Source organism: Grampus griseus (assembly GCF_964374135.1).
Source record: "Grampus griseus genome assembly, chromosome: 17".
Taxonomy (NCBI): domain Eukaryota; kingdom Metazoa; phylum Chordata; class Mammalia; order Artiodactyla; family Delphinidae; genus Grampus; species Grampus griseus.
In genome coordinates, this window is record NC_139011.1 from 10,504,047 (window position 1) to 10,526,240 (window position 22,194).

Genomic DNA, 22,194 nt, shown 5'->3' on the forward strand with positions numbered 1-22,194 from the left:
CCACAACTTCTTTAGGTAGTCAGGGAAAAAACTGTGTGCCGTTATGGTGTATAGCTTTATAATATGGAAAGGGGACCCTCATCAGGTCCAAGTTAAACTGGTCCCACAGTTCACCAAATGAAGGAAGGAAAGGCCTACTTATGGCATCTCCTATAATACCTTGTGGCCATCAGTCCTGTCTTGCATAACTGGAACGCTGGTGCCTGTGAGAGAGTCCTTCTACTAAGGGTGAAAGGGTTCGAAGTAAAGTAGGGCTTCTCCTCACACAGGAGGCTCTTGATCAGGACCTGAGTGTGCCTGGGGCTCAAAAAATCTGAAAGCCTAGCTTATCACCAGCCTTGCCGGGAGCAAAGTACCCCAGAGTCAGGGCAGGTAGTCACCCAGCCAGCAGCCTTTGTCATCTGAGCACCCATTAAGCAATGGTGGTCTGTCTTGTGTTGCATGAGCCCCTTGATTTAGGAAGTATCCTCCTGATACACGGCTCCCTGTTCACTTCAGGGTCATCGAGAAAAGGCTCAGACCTAATACCTGAAACGTTCTTCTTTAGTATGAAAATGGTGTCAGTCCATCGTAAACACTTAACTATGTGATAAATCCAAGAGACCTGATCACATGAGTGTTTCCTAAACTTCACATCAATCCCCAAATTATCTCAATGACCAAAAGCCTTTCAGGACAAATTTTCTTGGAAGGGTCTTGAACCCAGAAGCAAAATGGTTCCTGGGGCCTCTTCATTAATCGCCTGCAACATCTTAATTGGTGCCCCAAATATAAAGGAATCCTGCAGCATCTTAATTGGTACCCCAAATATAAAGGAATCCTGCAGCATCTTAATTGGTACCCCAAATATAAAGGACTCCTGCAGCATCTTAATTGGTACCCCAAATATAAAGGACTCCTGCAGCATCTTAATTGGTACCCCAAATATAAAGGAATCCTACAGCATCTTAATTGGTACCCCAAATATAAAGGAATCCTACATCCTTTTCTGTTCAATAACAGTAAATCTGCTTTATCTAGAAATGAGTTGTGATGGTAATTGAAAAGCTATTGCTGTCCATTAAGCATTTAACCTAGGTTCATATTTGGAATCTGCTCTGTCTAATCTCATATAGTGTGTGCGTGTGTGTGTGTGTGTGTGTGTGTGTGTGTAGGACCACATCCTATTCTAGTCTAACGTTTATCACATTATGTTTGTGAAAATGATTAGTTTTCTTATCCATGGTTCCACTAGTCCATTAGCTCCTACAGCAGGGAACATGGTTTACCCATCTCTCTATTTCCGGTGCTCAGAAGTTCAGTGCCTGGCGCAGAGTACGTGCTCCGTAAGTTATCTGTTGACCAGGTGGATGGGCAGTTTGTATTTTGAGTCAAATGAGGGAAAATACATATTCAGAAATCTCAAAAGCAAATAATAGGAAACTTTTAAACTAGTAGTAAGGAGTTTGCTATATTGTGTTTTGTTTATGTTACAGCTGGCCAAGAATGTAGGAAACAATAGTTTTAATGATATTATGGAAGCAAATTTACCCAGCCCCTCACCAAAACCCACCCCTTCAAGTGATATGTAAGTACTTCTAATACAATGAATTCTTTATTGTTCTACAATTGTTCTTTTACTCTCCCCAAAACTTCTCAGTGGTTGTAGTATTTTTTTTCCCCAGAGGAAATTTCATTATGAGAAAAAAGCAGAGAAAAGTAAAGTGTCTGAGACATATTTCTGGAATGACCCGATTATTTTCATCATCACCTTTCTCTAGGTAGTTGCAGCTGCTCTGTGGAGGGTAAATCTTCGTAAGGACAATTATCTCTTAATCCTCACATGTTGTGATAAATAAGAGACATACAAAAGCAACGGGAGATTCCTGTCAGATTGGCGAAAAGCCAAACGCTTAACAGCCCACTCAGGCAGACTGTGGGGAAGCAGACATCTCCTCTCCTGTGTTGTTGGTGGGAGTACAAATGGTACACTATCCATAGGGACAAATTAGCCATTTTCATCACGATTATAGATTTATTTATTACCCTGACGCAGCAACGGCACTTCTGGGAAGTTCTTCCTGTTCTGTAGTGGAAAAGGATTAGGAACAAAGCAAGTGTCTACCTGTAAATACAGGATGAAATATTCTGTGGTATGACCACACAGCGGAACCCCTTGCAGATGTAAAAAGGAATAGGAAGCTGCTTCTGTCCTGATGTGGGATGATCTCCAGGATGACTGTCAAGTGAAAACATCAGGTGCAGTGAGTGCAGTGTTCACGGCACGCTGCCTTTGGGGCAGGGAAGGGTGGAGGGCGTGGGAACAAGTGCACAGAGGCCCCTGCACCCCCGACCCAGGCACCCTGTCCAAACTCAGGAGCCAGATTTTGGGTACTTCTACTGATTAATCCCTCCCTGTGAACTCTCGCTACTCATCATCTGGACTCAGACACCGAATAGATTTAGACAGTGAAGGACACACATAAACATATGTATTTATTTAAACTTGGGTTTGCTTGAAGAAACACTGACAGATACCCAGGAAACTAATAAAAGCGCTTCCTCCGGGGTGGGTGTAGGACCCCCTCAGTAAACACTTTCTGATATCATTTTTATTGTTGAGTCATGTGAATCTTTAAGCATATTCAAAAAGGTTTACATTGAATTTAAACTTTTAAATCCTGTGGATAACTAGGAGAAAAGAGACCTAATTCCGACTCGAGCGATCAGGGAAGCCTGTGTGAAGTGGACGCCAGCGTGAATGTTTTGCAGCCTCTCCTGGGTGGTTGGTTATTCAAGGCAAAGCACCTTATGGGGCACATTCGAGGAACGTGTTTTCTTCCTCCTGAAATCTCAAAATTAGATCTCCCAGAGGCCTCTTGGCATTTGTCTTTTCTTGAATTAGACAAATGCATATTGTACGTCTAGTCTGTGCCTCACGTTATGTCAGATGCTGGGGAAACGTCAAAACACAAACTAGATATAAACCCTGTGTTCGTGACACCTAGAGCCTAGCGAGGAAGCTAGGTGTTAACCAAGAAACTAAACAGTGAATCATTTAGTCGTAGTCGTGGTAAGTGTCACAGAAGAAAAGTTAGGGATGTTGGGGGCCTATATTGAATATAATATCCTAAGCTCATCTGGGGGAGCGTCTGGCTTAACAGCAACCTTCAAGCATCGTCCTAGAACAAACACTGCTTGGATGTCTTTTTCACGCTAATGAGCTCAAATTACACTGAGAACTAGGGCTTTCCGAAGCTAGTTTGATCATAAAACAACTGCAGACAAATGTGATCCGTGGGTTACTTCACAGATGTGGTAACAGTGAGTGCTCAAGCACACACGGCCCAGTCTTGCCCACACCAGTGTTTTTGAAGTGTTTACATGACCCAGACCTCGAGGGCATTTCTTTAGGATAAATCTCATAACAACATGGGTTTTTGTTTCCTGCTTTTCACGTGGGAGACAGCGTCAGCGCTGCGCCCCGTCAGCTCTGTGGCCTCCGTCAGGCCCGCCCCTTCAAAGAGCTCATGATTCTCCAAATCTCTAACGTAGCCGCTGTTGCCAGACTCCGGGAGTTCGGATCCACTTCCTAACCTGTGATCCTGGGCAAGTAGCTTTGACTGTCTGAGCCTCAGTTTTCCTCACCTGCAAAGTGTGTCAACCCCCTAGGGCGTGGGGAGGACTAATGAGAAGAGCTTAGAGCAGCTGTGGGCATATAGTGAGTATTTACTGCTGCTGTCATCATTATTGTTGTTATTCTCTCATTTGGGCACAACCGAGAGGAATGGAGTGACTCTCCTGTAACATGATTAAATCACTCACATATTTAATTAAGCAACTTCTGTGTTCCAGGCACACTTTTAAGTGCTGAAGATACAGTCAGTAGTGAACAAGGCAGCTCCTGCCCTGCTTACATTCTCACTGGGGTGAGGAAAACACAGGGAATGAGAAAGTAAATAACCTAAGTTCACATGGTAGTTGGTGTCAGCAGGAAAACATAACAGGGTGAGGGGTTGACGTGTAGGGGGTCAGGGAGCATCTGAGGACCCGACATTTGAGTTGAGAACTAGAGGGTATGACGGACAGGTGTGAGCGAGCAGGCCAGGCAGGTGGACAGTAAGTGTTGCTGCCCTGAAGGGGAACAGGCTTGGCGTGTTCACGTGACAACAAGAAGGCAGGTGAGGCTGCAGGGCACTGAGCCAGGAGAGTGCTGGGAGATGCCACAGAGATGGGGCCAGACACGGAGGGTTCTGCAGGTCGTGGAATGGTTTCGGATATTATTATTCTAAGTGTGATCAGAAGTTGTCAAACAAAGGGAGTGACATGATAAGTTATGTTTTAAATGGATCCTTGTGGTTCAGTGATGCTCAACTGGGGCAGCTTTGCCCCCAGAGGACACTTGGCAGTGTCTGGACACATTACATCGTGACTTGGGCAGGTACTGCTGGCATCCAGAGGATAGAAGCCCGGGATGCTGCCGAACAGCCTACAAAGCATGGGGTTGCCGTCCATAACAAAGGATTATCCAGGCAAAACGTCAGTAGCATGGAGGTTGAGAAACCCAGCTGTGGCTGATGAGTGAAGGACAGACTATAGGGGGTGGTGGGGACAGACTGAAGAGAAATTTATACCAGATCCACTGAGAAATAAAGATAAATTGGACTAAGGTGGTAGCGGCGGAGGTGCTGGAAAGTAGTTCGATTCAGTTCTCAATGTATTTTGAAGGGAGAACCACCGGGATTTGCTCATCAGTTTAAATACGGGGTATTTAAGGGAATTGTCCAGATGACGCCCACGGTTTTTGGCCTGAGCATCTAGGTGAATGGCCAGTACCGTTATCTGAGCCAGGGTAGGTAGGAAGGACCGGGTTTGGTGGGGGACAGAAGGAGAAAGTTGTCTTTCATCTAGAACTCTTGACATCCAGACTTTCAGACAAGTCTGTTTCCCACCCTCCCTAGTGCCCCATGCCAGAAAGCCTTCCATTGCCGGGGGACTAAATGTGACTAGACAGAGATAACTCTGAGTACCCAGAAAGGGTTAAACACATCCTGCCGAGTGAGAGCTCAGACACTTGCCGTAGCCACAGAAGTGCAGAGCCAGGGCTGGAGGTGGTCTTCTAGGTGACCTGGGGCCAATACCTCAGTGCCCTCTGCATCTTCCCTGCTGGATTATCAGGTGGCATCTGCGTGACGCTTCCAGCCACAGGAGCCCGCCTGCAGAGCTCGCTGCAGTTTAGGTCTCCCTCCCTGCCATGGATCCTAGCCCTACCTGCCTTGGATAAGAGTAGAAAGGAAGCTTAGAAGTGAACCCACAGCCGTGCATCATTCTTTGTTCCATACCTGGAAGGTAGTAAGTAAGGCAGGTATGATTGCTAATAACTTCACAGGTGAGGAAACTGAGGCAGAGCGAGAACTTGATTTACCCAGGGTCACGGAGGTAGCAAGTGGTATCAGACTTGCATTAAGCCATCTAGTTCTTAAGTCTGGTGTTCCATCCACCACACAGTAGCTGCCTTTCAAACTTGATGTAAGTCACACACAGCAAGTCTCAGAAGCCAGGCTTAGGCCGTCCTTTCAGGTATCTGGAAGTCTTCCAATTCATCAGGTTACGGCCATTCTAGGAGGACTCTGACCTAAGCATAAAGGACACTCTTGAGTGTACCATCTTGGTTCCCGGAGCAGAATCTGCAACTCACCAAAGGCTCTGTGCCACCGTCAACCAGCCCAACTCTCTGCTGCCAACCCAGAATGAAAGAAAAAAGCATCAGCGCTATTTTAGTGTTTCCAGGCTGTGGGATGTGGGAAACAGTAACAGCTACCACACATGGAGTGACTATTTCTGAGCAAGAAATTTTGTGTCCCATGAATTAGAGCCCTCCTGGAAAGAGGAAAGCCCCTATTAGCGGCTGTATGTTCTTTAATTCAAAATATACCAATGAGTTATGGTCCCCAATTTCAAATGAAAAACAAAAATACTGAAGGTCATAAAGATTAAGTAGTTTACCTAACGTTGCACAGCTGGTTTGCTGTAGGACTAGGATTTGAACCCAAAATCCATTCATTGTCTTTTTATTAATTGGCTCATGTAACGGGTGAGTTCAGGTACAGCTGGACCCAGGATGTCAGACAGTATCATCTGGACCTTAGCTCACTCTCCTGACTCTTGTCTCTCCTTTCCTCTGAGCCAGCGTCCATTTCAGCCTTTCCCCAAAGTTGACCATCAGGCCACTGAGGTCATAGGCTCACCCCTGCAGCTGGGAGGTGGGGTCAGAACCACTTGAACTGAAGTGGAGAGGGGGTAGGTCCTGAAGAGAAGGAGTAATGCACCAGGCCCACTTGGGCTTTGGGCATGTCATCCACGGCAGGAAAGACCACCGTCTGTTTCCTTCTGGAGCTTCAACGACAGCTGTGCTGAGCCTCAGTTTCCTGTCAGTGTCTTCATTCTGTCTTTGCTAGAATAAACTTGGTCTAAACCTGTTTGCTGGAACGTTGAAGGGAAGTGTATCTTAATTAAAATAACTCTTCTCAGAACTTCCCTGGTGGCGCAGTGGTTAATAATCTGCCTGCCAGTTCAGGGGACACGGGTTCGAGTCCTGGTCCGGGAAGATCCCACATGCCGCGGAGCAACTTAAGCCCGTGCACCACAACTACTGAGCCTGTGCTCTAGCGCCCACAAGCCACAACTGCTGAGTCCGCGTGCCACAACTAGTGAAGCCCGCGCGCCTAGAGCCCATGCTCCGCAGCAAGAGAAGCCACTGCAATGAGAAGCCCGTGCACTGCAACGAAGAGTAGCCCCTGCTCGCCACAACTAGAGAAAGCCCGCACACAGCAACAAAGACCCAACGCAGCCAAAAATAAATAAATAAATAACATAAAATGACTCTTCTTGGAGAAAACTGTTTGTCAGAAAATGTAAATCTTTCTTAGCTCTTGGGAAATAAAAAGTCTTAGTTCATTTTGCTTTGCTCTATTTTAGGACTGTACGGAAGGAATATATCACTGCAAAGTATGTAGATCATAGATTTTCACGGAAGACCTGTTCATCTTCGTCAGCTAAACTGAACGAATTGCTTGAGGCCATCAAATCCAGGGATTTACTTGCACTAATTCAAGTCTATGCAGAGGGGGTAGAGCTAATGGAACCGCTGCTGGAACCCGGACAGGTACAGCTTCACTGAAATCAGGATGAAGAGGGACGTGGGAAATCAGTTTAAAAGATGACACGTTTTATTGTAACACCACAGAATGAGACTGTTATACATTAAGTGATCGTGTCTGAATCCGGACAATTTGAGAGTGAAAGGGGCTGCTATTAATAATTACTTTGGGGCAGCTGACTTAAACGAAGCCTGTCTAGGCAAACTAGGGCCTCTGACCACCCTATTTATACTTCTCCTTTCCTTTCAGGAGCTCGGGGAGACAGCCCTTCATCTTGCAGTCCGAACTGCAGACCAGACATCTCTCCACTTGGTTGACTTCCTTGTACAAAACTGGTACGGTTTTTGTTTTCTCTGGATATGCCTTGTGAGTTAACGCGAACCAGCCCTATTGGCGGCCTACCTCAGGACTCAGCAAAGAGCCAGACCCTGTTACAGGCTTTGCAGGCCATGAGGTGTCTGTCACAGCCATTCAGCATTGTCATCATAGTGTGAAAACTGCCACAATCAGTATGTAAACAAGTGAGCATGGCCATGTTCCAGTAAAGCTGTATTTACAAAAACAAGCAGGGGGCCAGATATGGCCTGTGGGCTGTAGTTTGCCAACCCTTGGCCTAGATAAATGTAAAATCCTATCTCTGGGTCCAAAACCTGCTGCATTAAGGGAGGTTGAAAGAGAGGACACTTAACAGCACAAGGTAACAGGTCTGTGAGTTTTCATTGTTTATAAGTTCATGGTAAGAGATCAGTATGTGTGGCTGACCCAATTGCTAATTCAAGTTTAGGATATACTAATAGGAGAGTAATACTGAACACAGCAGGTTTAGACTTGCTGGATTCTTTGTTGGGTAGTTCTGTAAGCTACAGATTAGGAGGAGGAACTAGAACTCATCCAAAGGAGAGCGATTAAAATAGTGAGGGGATTTGAACTCACATACGATACGGTGCCTGGACACAAGCCAGATTGTACAAACGCCCAGCCTCTTCCATAGAGGTGGTTCTGCGTAGTGGTTAAGACCATTGGCTCCAGAGACACACTGCCTGTGTTCAAATCCCTGCTCCATCATCTGTGTCTCGATAATCTGGCAAACAAGCACTTCATCCTCTCTGTTTTCATCTAAAAAATAAGGGTTATAGTATACCTACCCCATCAGGTGGTTGTGAAGACTAAATGAGCTAATACACGTAGGAGACGTGTGTCTGTCCCGTACACAGTAGGCACTCAATAAATGCTGGCTGTTATTGTCATTATGTTGCTTATAAATGGAAGTGTCATGTTAGAAACATCATCATCTTCCCTGCTTATAAGAAGTAGGTCGCAAATTTGACTCAGTTGTTAGCATGGGAAAAAGTGGTTCATCTGTAGTTTTAAGTTATAGAGCAAGTCATTTTTTTCTGATGCTTTCATTTTTCAGTGGGAACCTGGATAAGCAGACGGCCCTGGGGAACACGGCTCTGCACTACTGTAGCATGTATGGTAAACCTGAGTGTTTGAAGCTGCTTCTCAGGAGCAAGCCCACCGTGGATGTCGGTAAGTGTGGCCAAGCGTCTCTTAATAACTGCGGTGAGAGCGTTCAGTTGGCTGAAACCTAGACATGCCTGTTCCATTGTCATCTGAGTATTGTTCTTTGCCTTTTCAAGATGTATCTTAGATAATCATGCAACTGTATTCCACCTGTTTTAGCTAACCAGGCTGGAGAGACTGCCCTGGACATAGCAAAGAGACTGAAGGCCACCCAGTGTGAAGATCTGGTAAGCGGAGTGGGACAGGGGTGAGCCCAACTGCCCTGAAAGGGTGTTCTCTGAAACACGACTGGAGTGAGAGAAGCAGATTCTTTCTCTCTCTCTTTTTTTTTTTTTTGAACATTGGCTAAAGAAATCTAGATAAGCACTCAGGCTACATTTGAAAAAATGGTAAAATGATAGATTTGTCATCCATGTCTTTTGAGTACAGTTATGGTGTAGCAGCTAAAAGGCATTTGAGAGGTCTTATTACCAGACAAACTGCTTTTTTTTTTTTTTTTTTGGCCGTGCCACACGGCAGGCGGGGGCAGGATCTTACTTCCCTGACCAGGGATCGAACCTGAGCCCCCGGCACTGGAAGCACAGCGTCTTAGCCACTCGACCACCAGGGAAGTCCCAAGGTGCTGCTTTTTTTGTTTGCCAGACATTAGTCTTTCTCTGTAGCTTAACAGTAAAGAATTATTTGGGGAATTCCCTGGCAGTCCAGTGGGTAGAACTCTGCAGTTCCTGGGTTCAATCCCTGGAACTAAGGTCAGGGAACTAAGATCCTGCAAGCCGTGTGGTGCAGCCAAAAAACAAAAATAATTTTTTTTGGAAAGAATTACTTGGGAAGCCGGTTCCAAAAACTGGGCAAGCAAAGTTCAGAGTGTAATAGTTTTCAGAATGTCCAGTGCCCTCCCTCCCCTCCCCCGCATCCTGTGTACACACTCACCTCCAGTCCCACTAGTTCTTGCTTATACCTCTGGGCCTGTGCGTAGAGCATGATTCTCTTAACCACAGGGAAGGATAAGATAGAAAAGATAAGTTACATTCCCTTGAGTTCCTGCTAAGTGCCAAGTACCCACCCAGGCCCAGCAGTTGTACGTCTTTATTTTTACAAGAATGCTTTAGGGACGTTGGAGTTACCCTTGCCCCATTTTATGACTAAGAAAGTGGGCCATGGGTGGAACCAGGACTGTCTGAGTTTAAAGGCCTACCGGCCTACCTGTCGCACTTCAGTGACTCTGATTTTGCCTTCCAGCGGGAATTTGCAGTTTTGAGGCTCATTTTAATAATATTGAGAAAGCTTTTAATTTTGGAGAGAAGTCACGTTACCAGAATTAAAAAGGCTCCACCCGTAATTCTTTGCAATTCCTCTTCAGTCTGTCCTGTGGCAGCCCCGTTTGTATAATCAGAGTTTTGCCTGCAGTGCAGCTACTGGTGATGAATCCGAAACCAGGAATGAGGTGGGATTTGCTCAGTGTTTATATAATGTCCGGGTGCCTGGCAATGAAATTACAGCGGTTACACCTGCTGTTACTTTCAGCTTTCCCAGGCTAAATCTGGAAAGTTCAATCCACATGTCCACGTAGAATATGAGTGGAATCTTCGACAGGAAGAGATGGATGAAAGCGATGATGATCTGGATGACAAAGTGAGTGTACGTAGTGCCTCTGATTCCTTAGCCCTTCTCCCAGGTTTTCTCCACTATACAGATAAGACCCATTCTTTGTGAGATTGATTTTGGTCTTACGACCTGATTCACCAGGGCCATTTTCTTTGTTTAGTCTCTGATCCTTGTTGAGTGCCACTTAATAGCTGTATTGGTCAGGATTCTCCAGAGAAACAACCAGTAGGGGTGGGTGGGTGGGTGGTGTGTGTGGTGTCGAGATGGAGAGAAATTCATTTTAAGGAGTTGGCTCACATGCCTGGGGCGGGCCCGGCCAGAATCCCCAGGGCAAGCCAGTAGGCTGGGGACTCCACAGGAGCTGAGGGTGCAGTCCTGAGTTTTCAGGCAGAAAGCCTTCTTCCTTTGGGGATCCTTAGTCTTTCCTCTTAAGCCCTTTGCCTGCCTGCATGAGGCCCACCCCTGTTACTCAAAATCTAACCTAAATGTGAACCACATATAAAAAATACCTTCATAGCAACATCTAGACTGGTGTTTGACCAGTCACCTGTGCACCATAGCCTTAGCCAAGTCAACACGTAAAATTAGTCATCAAAACAGCTAATTAATAAATAACAAGTTGTCACTGATTGAGTGTTTAAATATGAACTAGGTGGCAGCGAGCACGTGTCACCTCAGGTCATCTCTATCAAAAGCCCATTGGGGTGTTGTCATTGTCCCACTTTACAGAGGAGAAGAGTGACAGGGAAATCACGTGGTGTATCTAAAGTCTCACAGCGAGTAAAGACAGTCTCAGGGATTAAACCCAGTTCTGTGTGACTTTATCATAGATAGCTCTGAATTACCTCTGAAGGTTCATTTGTACCCTTTTTTTAGATTCCACATATAAGTGATATCATATGATATTTGTCTTTCTGTGTCTGACTCACTTAGTGTGATAATCTCTAGGTCCATCCATGTTGCTGCAAATGGCATTATTTTGTTCTTTTTTATGGCTGAGTAATATTCCATCGTATATATGTCCCACATCTTATTTATCCATTCCTCTGTCAGTGAACGTTTAGGTTGCTTCCATGACCTGGCTGTTCTAAATAGTGCTGCAGTAGACATTGAGGTGTGCATGTATCATTTTGAATTACGGTTTTCTCTGGGTATATGCCCGGTAGTGGGATTGCTGGGTCATATGGTAGTTCTGTTTTAGGTTTTCTAAGGAAACTCCGTACTGTTCTCCATAGTGGCTGTACCAATTTACATTAGTGTAGGAGGGTTCCCTTTTCTCCACCCTCTCCAGCATTTAGTGTTTGTGGATTTTTTGATGATGGCCATTCTGACCGGTATGAGGTGATACCTTGTAGTTTTGATTTGCATTTCTCTAATGATTAGTGATGTTGAGCATCTTTTCATGTGTTTATTGGCAATCTGTATGTCTTCTTTAGAGAAATGTCTATTTAGATCTCCTGCCCATTTTTTAATTGGGTTGTTTCATTTTTTGATACTGAGCTGCCTGAGCGGTTTGTGTATTTTTGGAGATTAATCCCTTGTCGGTTGCTACCTCTGAAGGTTCCTGCGTGCATTTTTCATCAGCTGTGGATCCACTGGTTCCTCTTTCCCAGGCAGGATGTAAGGAGTAGTCAAAGGTGCTCCTACCGAGGGGTCCTAATGGCATTCACCATTTTAAGAGAAGCTCAATTACGACACAGTCAAGGTAACCATTATAGTAAGAGTTGGCGAAATTCCTTAGAAGTGTTCAGAGGACAGGGCGGCTGCCTCAGCCTTGGCGAGCAGTGAAGACCTTACCAAGGAAACACTGTGGGAGATGGGTTTCTAAGGGTGGTGAGGAGCTTGCCAGGCAGGGAAGTAGGAAGGAGTGCATCCTTCTGGGGAGGGAGAACAGCATGTGCGGAGGCCGGGGGTCATCATGGGGCCTGAACATCAGAGGACCGCTTGGGATGAGGTGTGAGGTGCCTTCACATGCACTGGGTGGGGAGAGGCAAGAGGCTCCCCTGGAGTGTCAGGCAGCCCAGACCAGGAAGGGCGTAAGGGGGTGGTAGGCCAAGTTCAGCCCTTTGGCTTTCATCTAAGCAGGCACAGGCCAACAGAGCTTTGCTGTCAGAGAACAGGGTTTCCTACCAGCTCTGCCTGCAGCGTGGAGAATGGGCTGGAGCTGAAAGAAACTGAGGCAGGGGCTGTTCAGGGGACCAGTGGTCCAGGGGGTGCTGGTGAATGCCTGCACGAGTTGTGGGTCCGAGCGGCACTTCTGAGCTCTCCTTGCAGGACTGGGTGGCTCTCGATGCCACTGAGGTTGGGAGACTTCCCACTTGGGAAGTTGCATGGGTGCTGATGCTGTGAGCCGAGTGCAAACGCCAGCGATCCGTCATGGGTGGTTGAAAGTGTTTGGAATCCAAGAGGTTGAGGTTGGACGTACAGGCCCGAGTCATCAACATTAGGTGGCAGTCACGGCCGTGGGTGCAGTTGAGGTTCCTTCCTAAGAGGGTGTAAAATGAGGAGAGAGGTGAGTGTGGAGAGCCTCGATGTTAAAGGGCCGAGCAGGGATGGAAAAGTTAATGCAGTAGCTACTGTTTAGTTGTTGGTGAACATGCCCCGCACAGGGGAGGTGTTTGGGGATTCAAGGTTAAATCTGTGTGACCTTCTACTTCTGAATACAGTGCTCCCTAACCAGCACGTCCCTGGTGGGACCCTGGTAATGACAGGAGAGTGAGAAGTGTACTCTCTGGATGTTTCCCTTGTGCTGTGTCGTGGCTCCTAGGCTTTTGTGTGGCTGACCCCCCAGAAACGCAGAGAGCCACAGGAGCCCAGATCCCCCCCTGAGCCTGCCCTGCAGAGTCCTCCGGACACCTGAAGCGTCATCCTTGACTATCAGCTGACCCACCGCACTGTTATTTCATTTGCCAGCCGAGCCCCATCAAGAAAGAGCGCTCCCCCAGACCTCAGAGCTTCTGCCACTCCTCCAGCATCTCCCCGCAGGACAAGCTGTCATTGCCGGGCTTCAGCACTCCGCGGGACAAACAACGGCTCTCCTACGGCGCCTTCACCAACCAGATCTTTGTCTCCACAAGCACAGACTCACCCACAGCGCCGACTGCGGAGGCACCCCCGCTGCCTCCTAGAAACGCCGGGAAAGGTACAGGCTGTGGGAAGGGCTTTGTGACTCCATCTTCAGAGCTGGGAGTTGACCCAGCTTTGACGTAAGAATTTCGAGGTGCCTTTGAGTGGCAGAGTGGGCTGTGATGTCAGGGCAGCTTGAAACAGGGACCTCACCATTTGCCATGTTACAGCCGAGAAGTAGTGTTATGGGCACTCCGTGTGCCTTGTCTCGTGTGAACCTTACAACCATCCTGTGAGGTGTGTGCTTTTGCGCCCATTGTACAGATGAGAAAATTGAGGTAGAATGACTTGCCCAAAGGTCATGCGGCCGGTAAGTGGTGGAGTTGAGGTTCCATCCAGGGTCCACATGGCTCCCAAACCAGCGTTCTTTCCTGTGTAATATGGGGTGGAATTTGAGTTCTTCTTTGAGAAGTTTCTTTCCTCTACACTAAAATGTAGTAACAGTGATAGGCAGTAGTTACGAAGCCCTTTGCTTTACGAGAGGCCCTAAGCCCAGCACCTCTCTTTTCACGCTCACAGAACAAGGTAAGGTAGGACAGCTGCTGGCAGCAGGCAGACAGGGTCCTGGTTCAGAGCTCTAGAGTAAGTGGCCTGGGGCTCTTGGGGGTTTGGAATCCTCACCCAGGTCCTGTGTGACCTGAACCCACACTCCTGTGCTCTCTGGCGAGTGGTTTTCCACGAGATACCACCTGGGGCAGGATCTTACCAGAGGAGGGTCATTGTGCCGTGTGTTGTCACATGCCCCCACGGGGCTCATGCCAGGTGGTGACGGTCCACGAAGACTGCATCCTGTTCCCCGAATCCACCGAACGCCCTGCACAGAAAGTCCATGTATAAAGTCCATGTATAAAGTCCACCTATATGGGGACGAGTCAAGACACAGAAGTGATAACATTAAGGGCTCACCCCTCCCGGGGGTATTCGAGAGGTACCCGGAGCTGTAGCTTCCGGTCTGGTCTCAGCCATAAACTCAAGTTCAGGATCCTCCCCGTGTCCTCCGCTCGCTCGTGCTCACGCAGGTTTGCGGGCCCCGGTGCACAATGCCTTGCCTATTTGAATCACACTGGGGCTATTTTCTGGGGAATGTGAGCTTTATTCAAAGCAGTGTTTTTTCAGAGCTTATTCTCCATTGAAATAGTGTTATAAATGGGAGCAGTGTTCTTAGACCCCAGTGGCCTCATAGATGATAAAATAGTGGAGAAAGTTAAAATGAGGCTCGGGCGTAAACAGCACTCATCAGAGACAACCAGTGACCAGAAAAGCAACGGCGCACGTAACCCAAAGGCTTAACCTGCCAGTGGTGTCCTTACCATTCCACACATCATGCTGGAACGTGCCTTTTAAATCACTAGCATGACAAGGTGCAGATGTGTGCCGCAAGAGGCCTGTGTTCCCTCTCACCGCGGGGCGATGATGCTCCCCAGCAGGGTGGCCGTCTGCCAAGAGCAGAGAGTCCCTTTCTGCGCCCTAAGAAAGACCGTGGAGAGTTACTCTGCAAGAGTTCACATCCCCTGATCGTGGTTACCAAAAAAAGTGGTGATGACCTATCAGAGAGCCTCGCGGTCACTGAGAACCTTGGAAAAGGGCTACAGGAGAGAATGACACCAGAGTCCTAGGGGCCAGGAGGCACCCTCACCTCCCTCTACCCCTTTCCATAATTTTGTCTCAAGGGGACGCAGAAACCCATAAAGTATACTGACTCAGTGCCAAGTATATCTCTGCTGCCTTGAATAAATTCTGATTAGCTCTTTCCCAAAGACCCAAAGACAAAGACCAAATTTATTTAGTGATGCAGCTGCTGAAACGAGTGCCTAGAGACTTGGCCGTAGCAACCGTGGTCGGCTAAGGATAGACTGCTTACCACCCCCCACCCCCAATCCCATAATTGAACATAGACATCCCTCTCCGCTACAGTCAGAGTGTTCTTCCAGGTTGCTCATAGCAGGACATCAGATTCGGAGAGTTGGTCTGAGCTGGTGAGACAAGAAGCACAGCCTGCCCATGACTTTTATAAGGGGTTCGAAGCGGGAGACACTTCCTGCAGGCAGCTTGGCTCACGTGCCCACACATTTGGAAAAGTGATAATGTTTGAATGGAGTTCTCAGAAGACACAGTTGAAGACCAGCCGATGCTCTGCGCAGAGATAACTCTCCTCTGTTTTCCTTACGTTTTCTTCATTTCATTCTGTTGAACTGATTGAACCGTTTGCATGGAACAAGGATGTCTTGTTGTTCGGGTTGCTAGTTTCCCGTGGAGGTAAAGCAGAGGTGTCTGCTTGCAGCAGCAGTCATTTCCACACTGAGAACTTCGGGGTCGTAAGGATGATGGTTTCGGGTGAGGCAGAAACAACTGATAAAGTTTCCACTAACGAGAGGAATACAGAGGACCAAAGTAGAAGGAATTATTCTGAATCCAGCTCAGGAGTATTTTCAAAAACTTGCAGCTGCCTCATGAAAATGTAAGGAGTTTGACCTAAGTTGCCATCGGGCAAAGCCCCCTGTGCTTGAGCAGAGCTCCAGTCAGAGCTGGACGACTCAGCAATTCAGAATCCCGAGCTCACCACTCTTAAGCTTTTGAAACATTTTGCTGCCTACGCCCTCTTCAGATGTGAAGTCCAGCGAGATTAAATCGAAGCCATAAAATTAAGCATGCAGAAGTTTCCCCCTCGTGGTCAGCAGCTCCGCCCAGCCCCCCACTTCACTGTATCTTTATTAAGACTAGATATTCTTCAGGGTCGCCAAGATGGGTTTGTTCTTCATCTTTAAGCAAAAATCATGTCACAGAACCTGGATTTTTTTTTTTAGAGCTAGAGGGATGCTGAAAGATTGACGTGATTTGCCACCCTTTGTACAGCTAAGGAAACAGAGCCCTGAAAAGGCTGAGGAACTTCCACGTCACGCGGTGGCTGACATAGGATAGAAAATTAAAGTGGGCCTTAGGACTTGGCAACCAGATCTTCTATGGTAGTTTCTTCTTTTCCGTGTTGAGGAAGAGGGTCCACCTCTGTCTTGTCTTCCTCGTGCATTTGTCATCAGAATCCAGTGAGACAGTATATGAGAAAGCATTTGGTAAAATGCAGAGCGCTGAACTACCGCGAGGGACTCCCATCAGGACTGTTCAGGCTCTGACTCCACACATGTCGCCAGCGTAGGGAAGAAGGTATGGGCACCATGGTACTGTGATGCCGCCCCCAGAACAGGCGCTTGACAGCAGCGTAGCTTGCTTTTTAAGTCATTTTAAGCTACAGAACTGCAATTTTCTCCCATTGTAAAATTCCACACCTTTTACACAGCCGTGGCACAGACTGGACTTGACACGAGATTTTTGTGGAGGTTAGTGAGAGGGACGGGAAGCTTCCAGCTCAGCACCTGGCACCTGGTCTGTGCCCCAGGGAGGGTTCTGCTGCTGGCATTTGAGAGCCACTGCAACCCTCAGCTTTAAAGAAGCGTCCTTGGGGAATGGGAACCGGGGTGGAGCTGCCCAAGCCTGGCAAATAAGCAGGCGCTCTGAATGGCGAAGGCTGGCGTGGTGTGGGCACCTTCACTCAAAGGATTTGTCAAGTAAATGAACGATGAGTCTGATCTCAAGAAGCTTATTTGACTTCCTTAAATGAGCTAAGTTTTCAAGCTTTTAGAAGCACGAAGTGATACGCTGACTAACTTCAGTTCATTCCCATCTGTTGTGAGATCAGTCCCCTGGACTCATCTCGTGTAGCACCTCTGCATGTCCTGTGAATACCTGTAGGAATCCTGCAGTCCGCACACGTCTTCTATAACATGGACTTCCTGTTTCACAGGCTCCAGCCTTGGTCTGATAAACCAGTAGGTGATCTGCACAAGAGCGGCTCAGGGCCTGGCGCACCGAGGGCTCAGCGGGTGCTTGTCGCAGAGAACGTTGAACCCGGTGCTGCCCTCGCCATCCCTGTAGGCGAAGAGCTAAGCACCCACGTTAATCCAAGAGTATAGTTTGAGAGTAACACACCCTCCAAGGCAGGTCCATCTGTCAAGCAGACCGTGCCTGCTGGGCAGCTGTGAGCCGCTGTGAATTCAAACCCCACTCTGTCCTCTTCCTTCCCCTGCCCCACCTAGGAGGCTGGGGTTCCTCCCCACCAAGTGCTAACCCTGTCCCTGTCCTGGTCTCCTTTTCACATTTAACTCATCTTGCTTAGTTTCAGGGCCTTCATCTGAAAAATAAGAATCAGGTGTCTGGCTGGCTGGGTCCCTGCTTAGAACGTGAAGTAACGTATGTAAAGTGACTGGTACAGCGTGAGCACTCAGTACATAGGATGGGAGCCTGTTGGGTCCTGCTGCATGTGTTCGGTTCTGCACGTGTCCTGGGCCCTGGCAAGCTAGCAGAGGGGGGAGCGGGGAGCTCCTGCTTGGAAGCTCGCGCTCCAGTGGGTGAGAAAGCGGTGAGCTGTGCCCTCATCAGGGGCGGTAGTCGATGGCGCTCCAGATTTGAAGAGAGGGTGAAGGGAGTCTTCCTTTCACTCCCCCCTCCCGCTGGAGGCAGAACTCCTCCACATGGAGGCTGGGAATGAGCTGTCCCTGCATCCCTGGCACAGAGGGGGCTCCATCAGTGCCTGCTGAGTGAACAAACAACTGCAGAACCAGTGAAAGCGTGTCCCAGAAATGTGCGGCCAGAGCAAGGAGGGGACGCTCATAAAACTAACCCAGATGTCCTGGGGCTGTGATAACTGACTTGCTGACGATCCTTCTGCACCATGTTTGTGCCTAAACTCAGTTGTGTAAGCATTTTATACACCATTTCTCTGACTCATTTGAGGTCTGTAGCAACAGTTAGGGCAGAGAGGGGGTGGCCAGGGAGGAGACTGCCCCGGGGTCTGAAGGTAAGCAAGTGCCCTGCTCCAGGAGTTGGGCTTGCCTAGGAGATGTTTCCCTGTGAGTGGCTTTATTCTTATGCTGATGACTGTAGAGTTCCCTGGGATTTTTTTTATCTCACAGGAAGGCAGCCATTTGAGTGGCTCGACTTTAAAGCTTCCCAGGGACCATTGTCCTTCATTTGTGTTGAATTTTCTGGATTTTTCTGGGTTTTTTTGTGTGTGTGAGTGGGTTTTTGTTTGCTTGTTTGTTCTGCCTATTTTTGTCCGTCTCTCTCAATCCTTATTAAAGCACTGCACACGTGTATCACCTTGCATTGGCCTCCTTGCTGGCCAAGAGCACGTCTGTGACTCCTGCCCTCAGCAGTGCCAGGCTTGCCAGCCCAGTCGCCCGACCACCGGGGTGCGGAAAGGGGAGCAAAGGTCGCCCGACCGCCGGGGTGCGGAAAGGGGAGCAGAGGAAATGCTGTTGTGCGTCTTGCACGTAAGAACGTATGAGCAGGGCTTCCCTGGGGGCACAGTGGTTGGTAATCCACCTGCCAGTGCAGGGGACACGGGGTCGAGCCCTGGTCCGGGAAGATCCCACATGCCGCGGAGCGACTAAGCCTGTGCGCCACAACTACTGAGCCTGTGCTCTAGAGCCCGTGAGCCACAACTACTGAGCCCATGTGCCACAACTACTGAGCCTGTGCTCTAGAGCCCACGAGCCACAACTACTGAGCCCACGTGCCACAACTACTGAAGCCCGCGCGCCTAGAGCCTGTGCTCTGCAACAAGAGAAGCCACCACAATGAGAAGCCCACTCACCGCAACTAGAGAAAGCCTGCATGCAGCAACGAAGACCCAACACAGCCAAAAATAATTTTTTTTTTTTTTTTTTTTTTTTTTTTTGCGGTACGTGGGCCTCTCACTGCTGTGGCCTCTCCCGTTGCGGAGCACAGGCTCCGGACGCGCAGGCTCAGCGGCTATGGCTCACGGGCCCAGCCGCTCCGCGGCACATGGGATCTTCCCGGACCGGGGCACGAACCCGTGTCCCCTGCATCGGCAGGCGGACTCTCGACCACTGCGCCACCAGGGAAGACCTAAATAAATTTTTAAAAGCAAAATAAATCCTTTTAAAAAGAAAAAAGAGTATATGAGTGTTAAAGAACCAACCCTGAGCCTTGAGTTCGGCACTTTTCTCTTAATGATCAGTGTCTTGGAAGGAGACTGAAGGACATGTGAATGGCTCCTGCGTGTTCTGTGTGCAGCGCTGCGTCTGTCACAGTGTCACTGCCATGTTGGGATCCTGCCAGGCCTGCTGCCAACCTACCGTGCTTTCTCCACACGCCCCTCTCCTCTGCACCGTGCCTCTGTTTCCCCACCTGAGCATGGAGATGATGATAGCGCCTTCCTACTACACACAGTTCTTCTCTAAGTAAATACTCTTGCATCTTTATCTACATTTTTTTAATATATAAATTTATTTTTATTTTTTATTTATTTTTGGCCACGTTGGGTCTTCGTTGCTGTGCGCAGGCTTTCTCTAGTTGTGGCGAGGGGGGCTACTTTTATTTGTGATGCACGGGCTTCTCCTTGCGGTGGCTTTTCTTGTTGCAGAGCATGGGCTCTAGGTGCACAGGCTCAGTAGTTGTGGCGCATGAGCTCAGTAGTTGTGGCACATGGGCTTAGTTGCTCCACGGCATGTGAAATCTTCCCGGACCAGGGCTCGGACCTCTGTCCCCTGAATTGGCAGGTGGATTCGTAACCACTGCACCACCAGGGAAGTCCCTATCTACTTTTTAAATGATAGAAACTTTCCATTCTTTTTAAGTTCTGTACTGTGAAAACCATTAGAAAATGGTAAGTTTGTCATTTGTATTGTCCAGAGTTGTCTATATAACTCTGTCATTAACTTCGAGGCTTCTGAGATGCACGGCAGCGTCACGCGTGTGGGCTTCCCGAGCTCTGGCCGCATGGTGGCCACACGTCTGAGCTGCAGGCCTCAGTGAGGGACCTCCCTGAGCCGGTGACGGTGAGGTGCTCGAGGCAGCACAGCTCACATGGGGTCACTAGCGTTGAAGCCCTGGCAGAACGTCTAACTGAGTGACCAAGAGGCTGCTGGAAATACAGGAGAACCCCAGGCACGTGAACCCCCAGTAAGAGCTGCGTTGGTACACCCTGCCTCCTTGTAGAAGACCTTCTAATAATTTAACCTGGGAGCTATATATGGCAGCTTCGGAAATCTAGACCATATTTTTAAGAAAAAGTGTTAGAGGATAATTTGACATAATAGCCAGTATTAGCGGCAAATGTGGCTTAGGGTGTTTTCTCCTTATTCCCACAGGCCCTGGCAGAGTGGAGGGAAGAAAACTGGCTGCCCGAGTCCCCTCCCCACCTGTTAATCTTGCCTCCCACCCCTTTCGAGTTTGTTTGATGCTGTGTTTACTGTTTTTTTGTTTGTTCTGTTTTAGCTTTCTTTACCCCTCCAGAAGTGCTGCTTTCCTGACCAAGCCAATGTTCAGGTTTAGTTGGCAGGAAACATCCTTTTAGTGCTTAAAGACCAGTTACTTATTTTGGAAGTCTTTTGAGCTCTTTACAGTAAAGTTATAAAATTTTGTCTGTTTTTCTGGGGTCTGATATAGTGTTTTTCACCCTTTTTTAACTCATGCCCTACCAGCCAAGAAGATTTCATGGCATCTTCCCTTCTGTAACTTCTGTTACAGAACAATAGGTGGGTCTGTGTGTTGTTTGCCATGAAAGTCCATTACAGTATTGAATATTTATTTTCGAACTTCACACTATCTCTCCCCAGGTCCCCTCTCTCCCTGGTTTCTGATCTGTCACCCTAAGTGAGACGTTCTGTCTTCCTTAAGGATCACTAGCCTTACAACAAGAGAAGTAGAAGTTTTTTCATCCATTAATTCGATACTGTATTTACGAAATGCAGCTTTCTCTACCCCAGGCCAGAGAACAGCCTGACCCTGGTAGAACCTGCAGCATGGTGGACAGAGAGGCAATGAACAAGTCAGCAAAGACAGATAATTAGAGACTGTAGTAGCTGATGTCTGAAAGTAAGACAAGGCTGTGATGACGTCAGGAAGGGAACACTAACCCCTACATTTTTTAAATGATGATTCAGGAAGCTTGATTTTGCTTGGTTTGTGGTTACAGGACAACTCTGGTCTGATCACTCCTAAAACCACGTACACAGACAGCTTTGCCCAGAGATATAGCTCCATTGGCCATCTGTGTTTCCAGGCGGGATTTGAAACGGATTGATTATGGCCTTCCAGATGCATTGCATCAGGAAGTCCCTAGATGGCGATACAGACGAAACTGCTGGGGAATCTCACCATTGTCTATTATGTATTCTCCATTTATTTCCAAGAGGAAAGTTCCACTTCCTAGTACCGAGCGTTGTTGTTGCCATTTTCCTCGTGTGGCAGGCCCAGAAAATGCTGGCCTGGCTTTCAGGATGGGGCGAGCCCTCGCCACCCCCAGAGACCTGCATCACGGTTCAGCTCCGCCCCTCGTGGCAACAGCCCCGCTTTCCTAGCTGCCAAATGGGGCCAGTAATACCAGACCCACATGCCTCACAGGGTTGTTATGAAAATCAAGGCAAATAGCATGTACGAACACATTTTGAAAACTAGGAAGCACTGTACAAACACAAGGCTAAAATAACAATGCCTTTACTGTTACAAAAATGAAACAGTTTCTGAAACTTCAGTGACTGGTGCCGTAATTAGGCGTTGATTGGGGATATCGGTAAGGCTTCTATCACGTATCTCATCAGTAGGACTGAGAATAAATACTGCCGCTAGGGCCATTTAATTCTAAAGCACATGACCATTTTACTGAGATGAACAGTATTTACTTCCAAGACGAGACTGTCTTTGAGAAATGGGGGTTTAAATCTGTGTTTGTACTGAGCAGTAATTGATCACAGGAAATAGCAAAGCTTGTTTTCCCAAGGAA

The 22,194-nt window shown here is 47.9% G+C and overlaps 1 protein-coding gene across 1 annotated transcript in view; it reads left to right on the top strand.

Annotated features, from left to right (window-relative positions):
- The window catches only part of ASAP1 (ArfGAP with SH3 domain, ankyrin repeat and PH domain 1), a gene marked incomplete at its 5' end in the record, with an annotated part of 273,288 nt that overhangs the window by 226,399 nt on the left and 24,695 nt on the right, over window positions 1-22,194 (top strand). Inside the window, 7 exons of the mRNA XM_082675313.1 lie at window positions 1,476-1,567; window positions 6,958-7,144; window positions 7,389-7,474; window positions 8,554-8,669; window positions 8,823-8,890; window positions 10,188-10,295; window positions 13,182-13,410. Of these exons, the coding sequence (XP_082531439.1) occupies window positions 1,476-1,567; window positions 6,958-7,144; window positions 7,389-7,474; window positions 8,554-8,669; window positions 8,823-8,890; window positions 10,188-10,295; window positions 13,182-13,410 (886 nt within the window). The remainder of the gene's footprint in view (window positions 1-1,475; window positions 1,568-6,957; window positions 7,145-7,388; window positions 7,475-8,553; window positions 8,670-8,822; window positions 8,891-10,187; window positions 10,296-13,181; window positions 13,411-22,194) is intronic.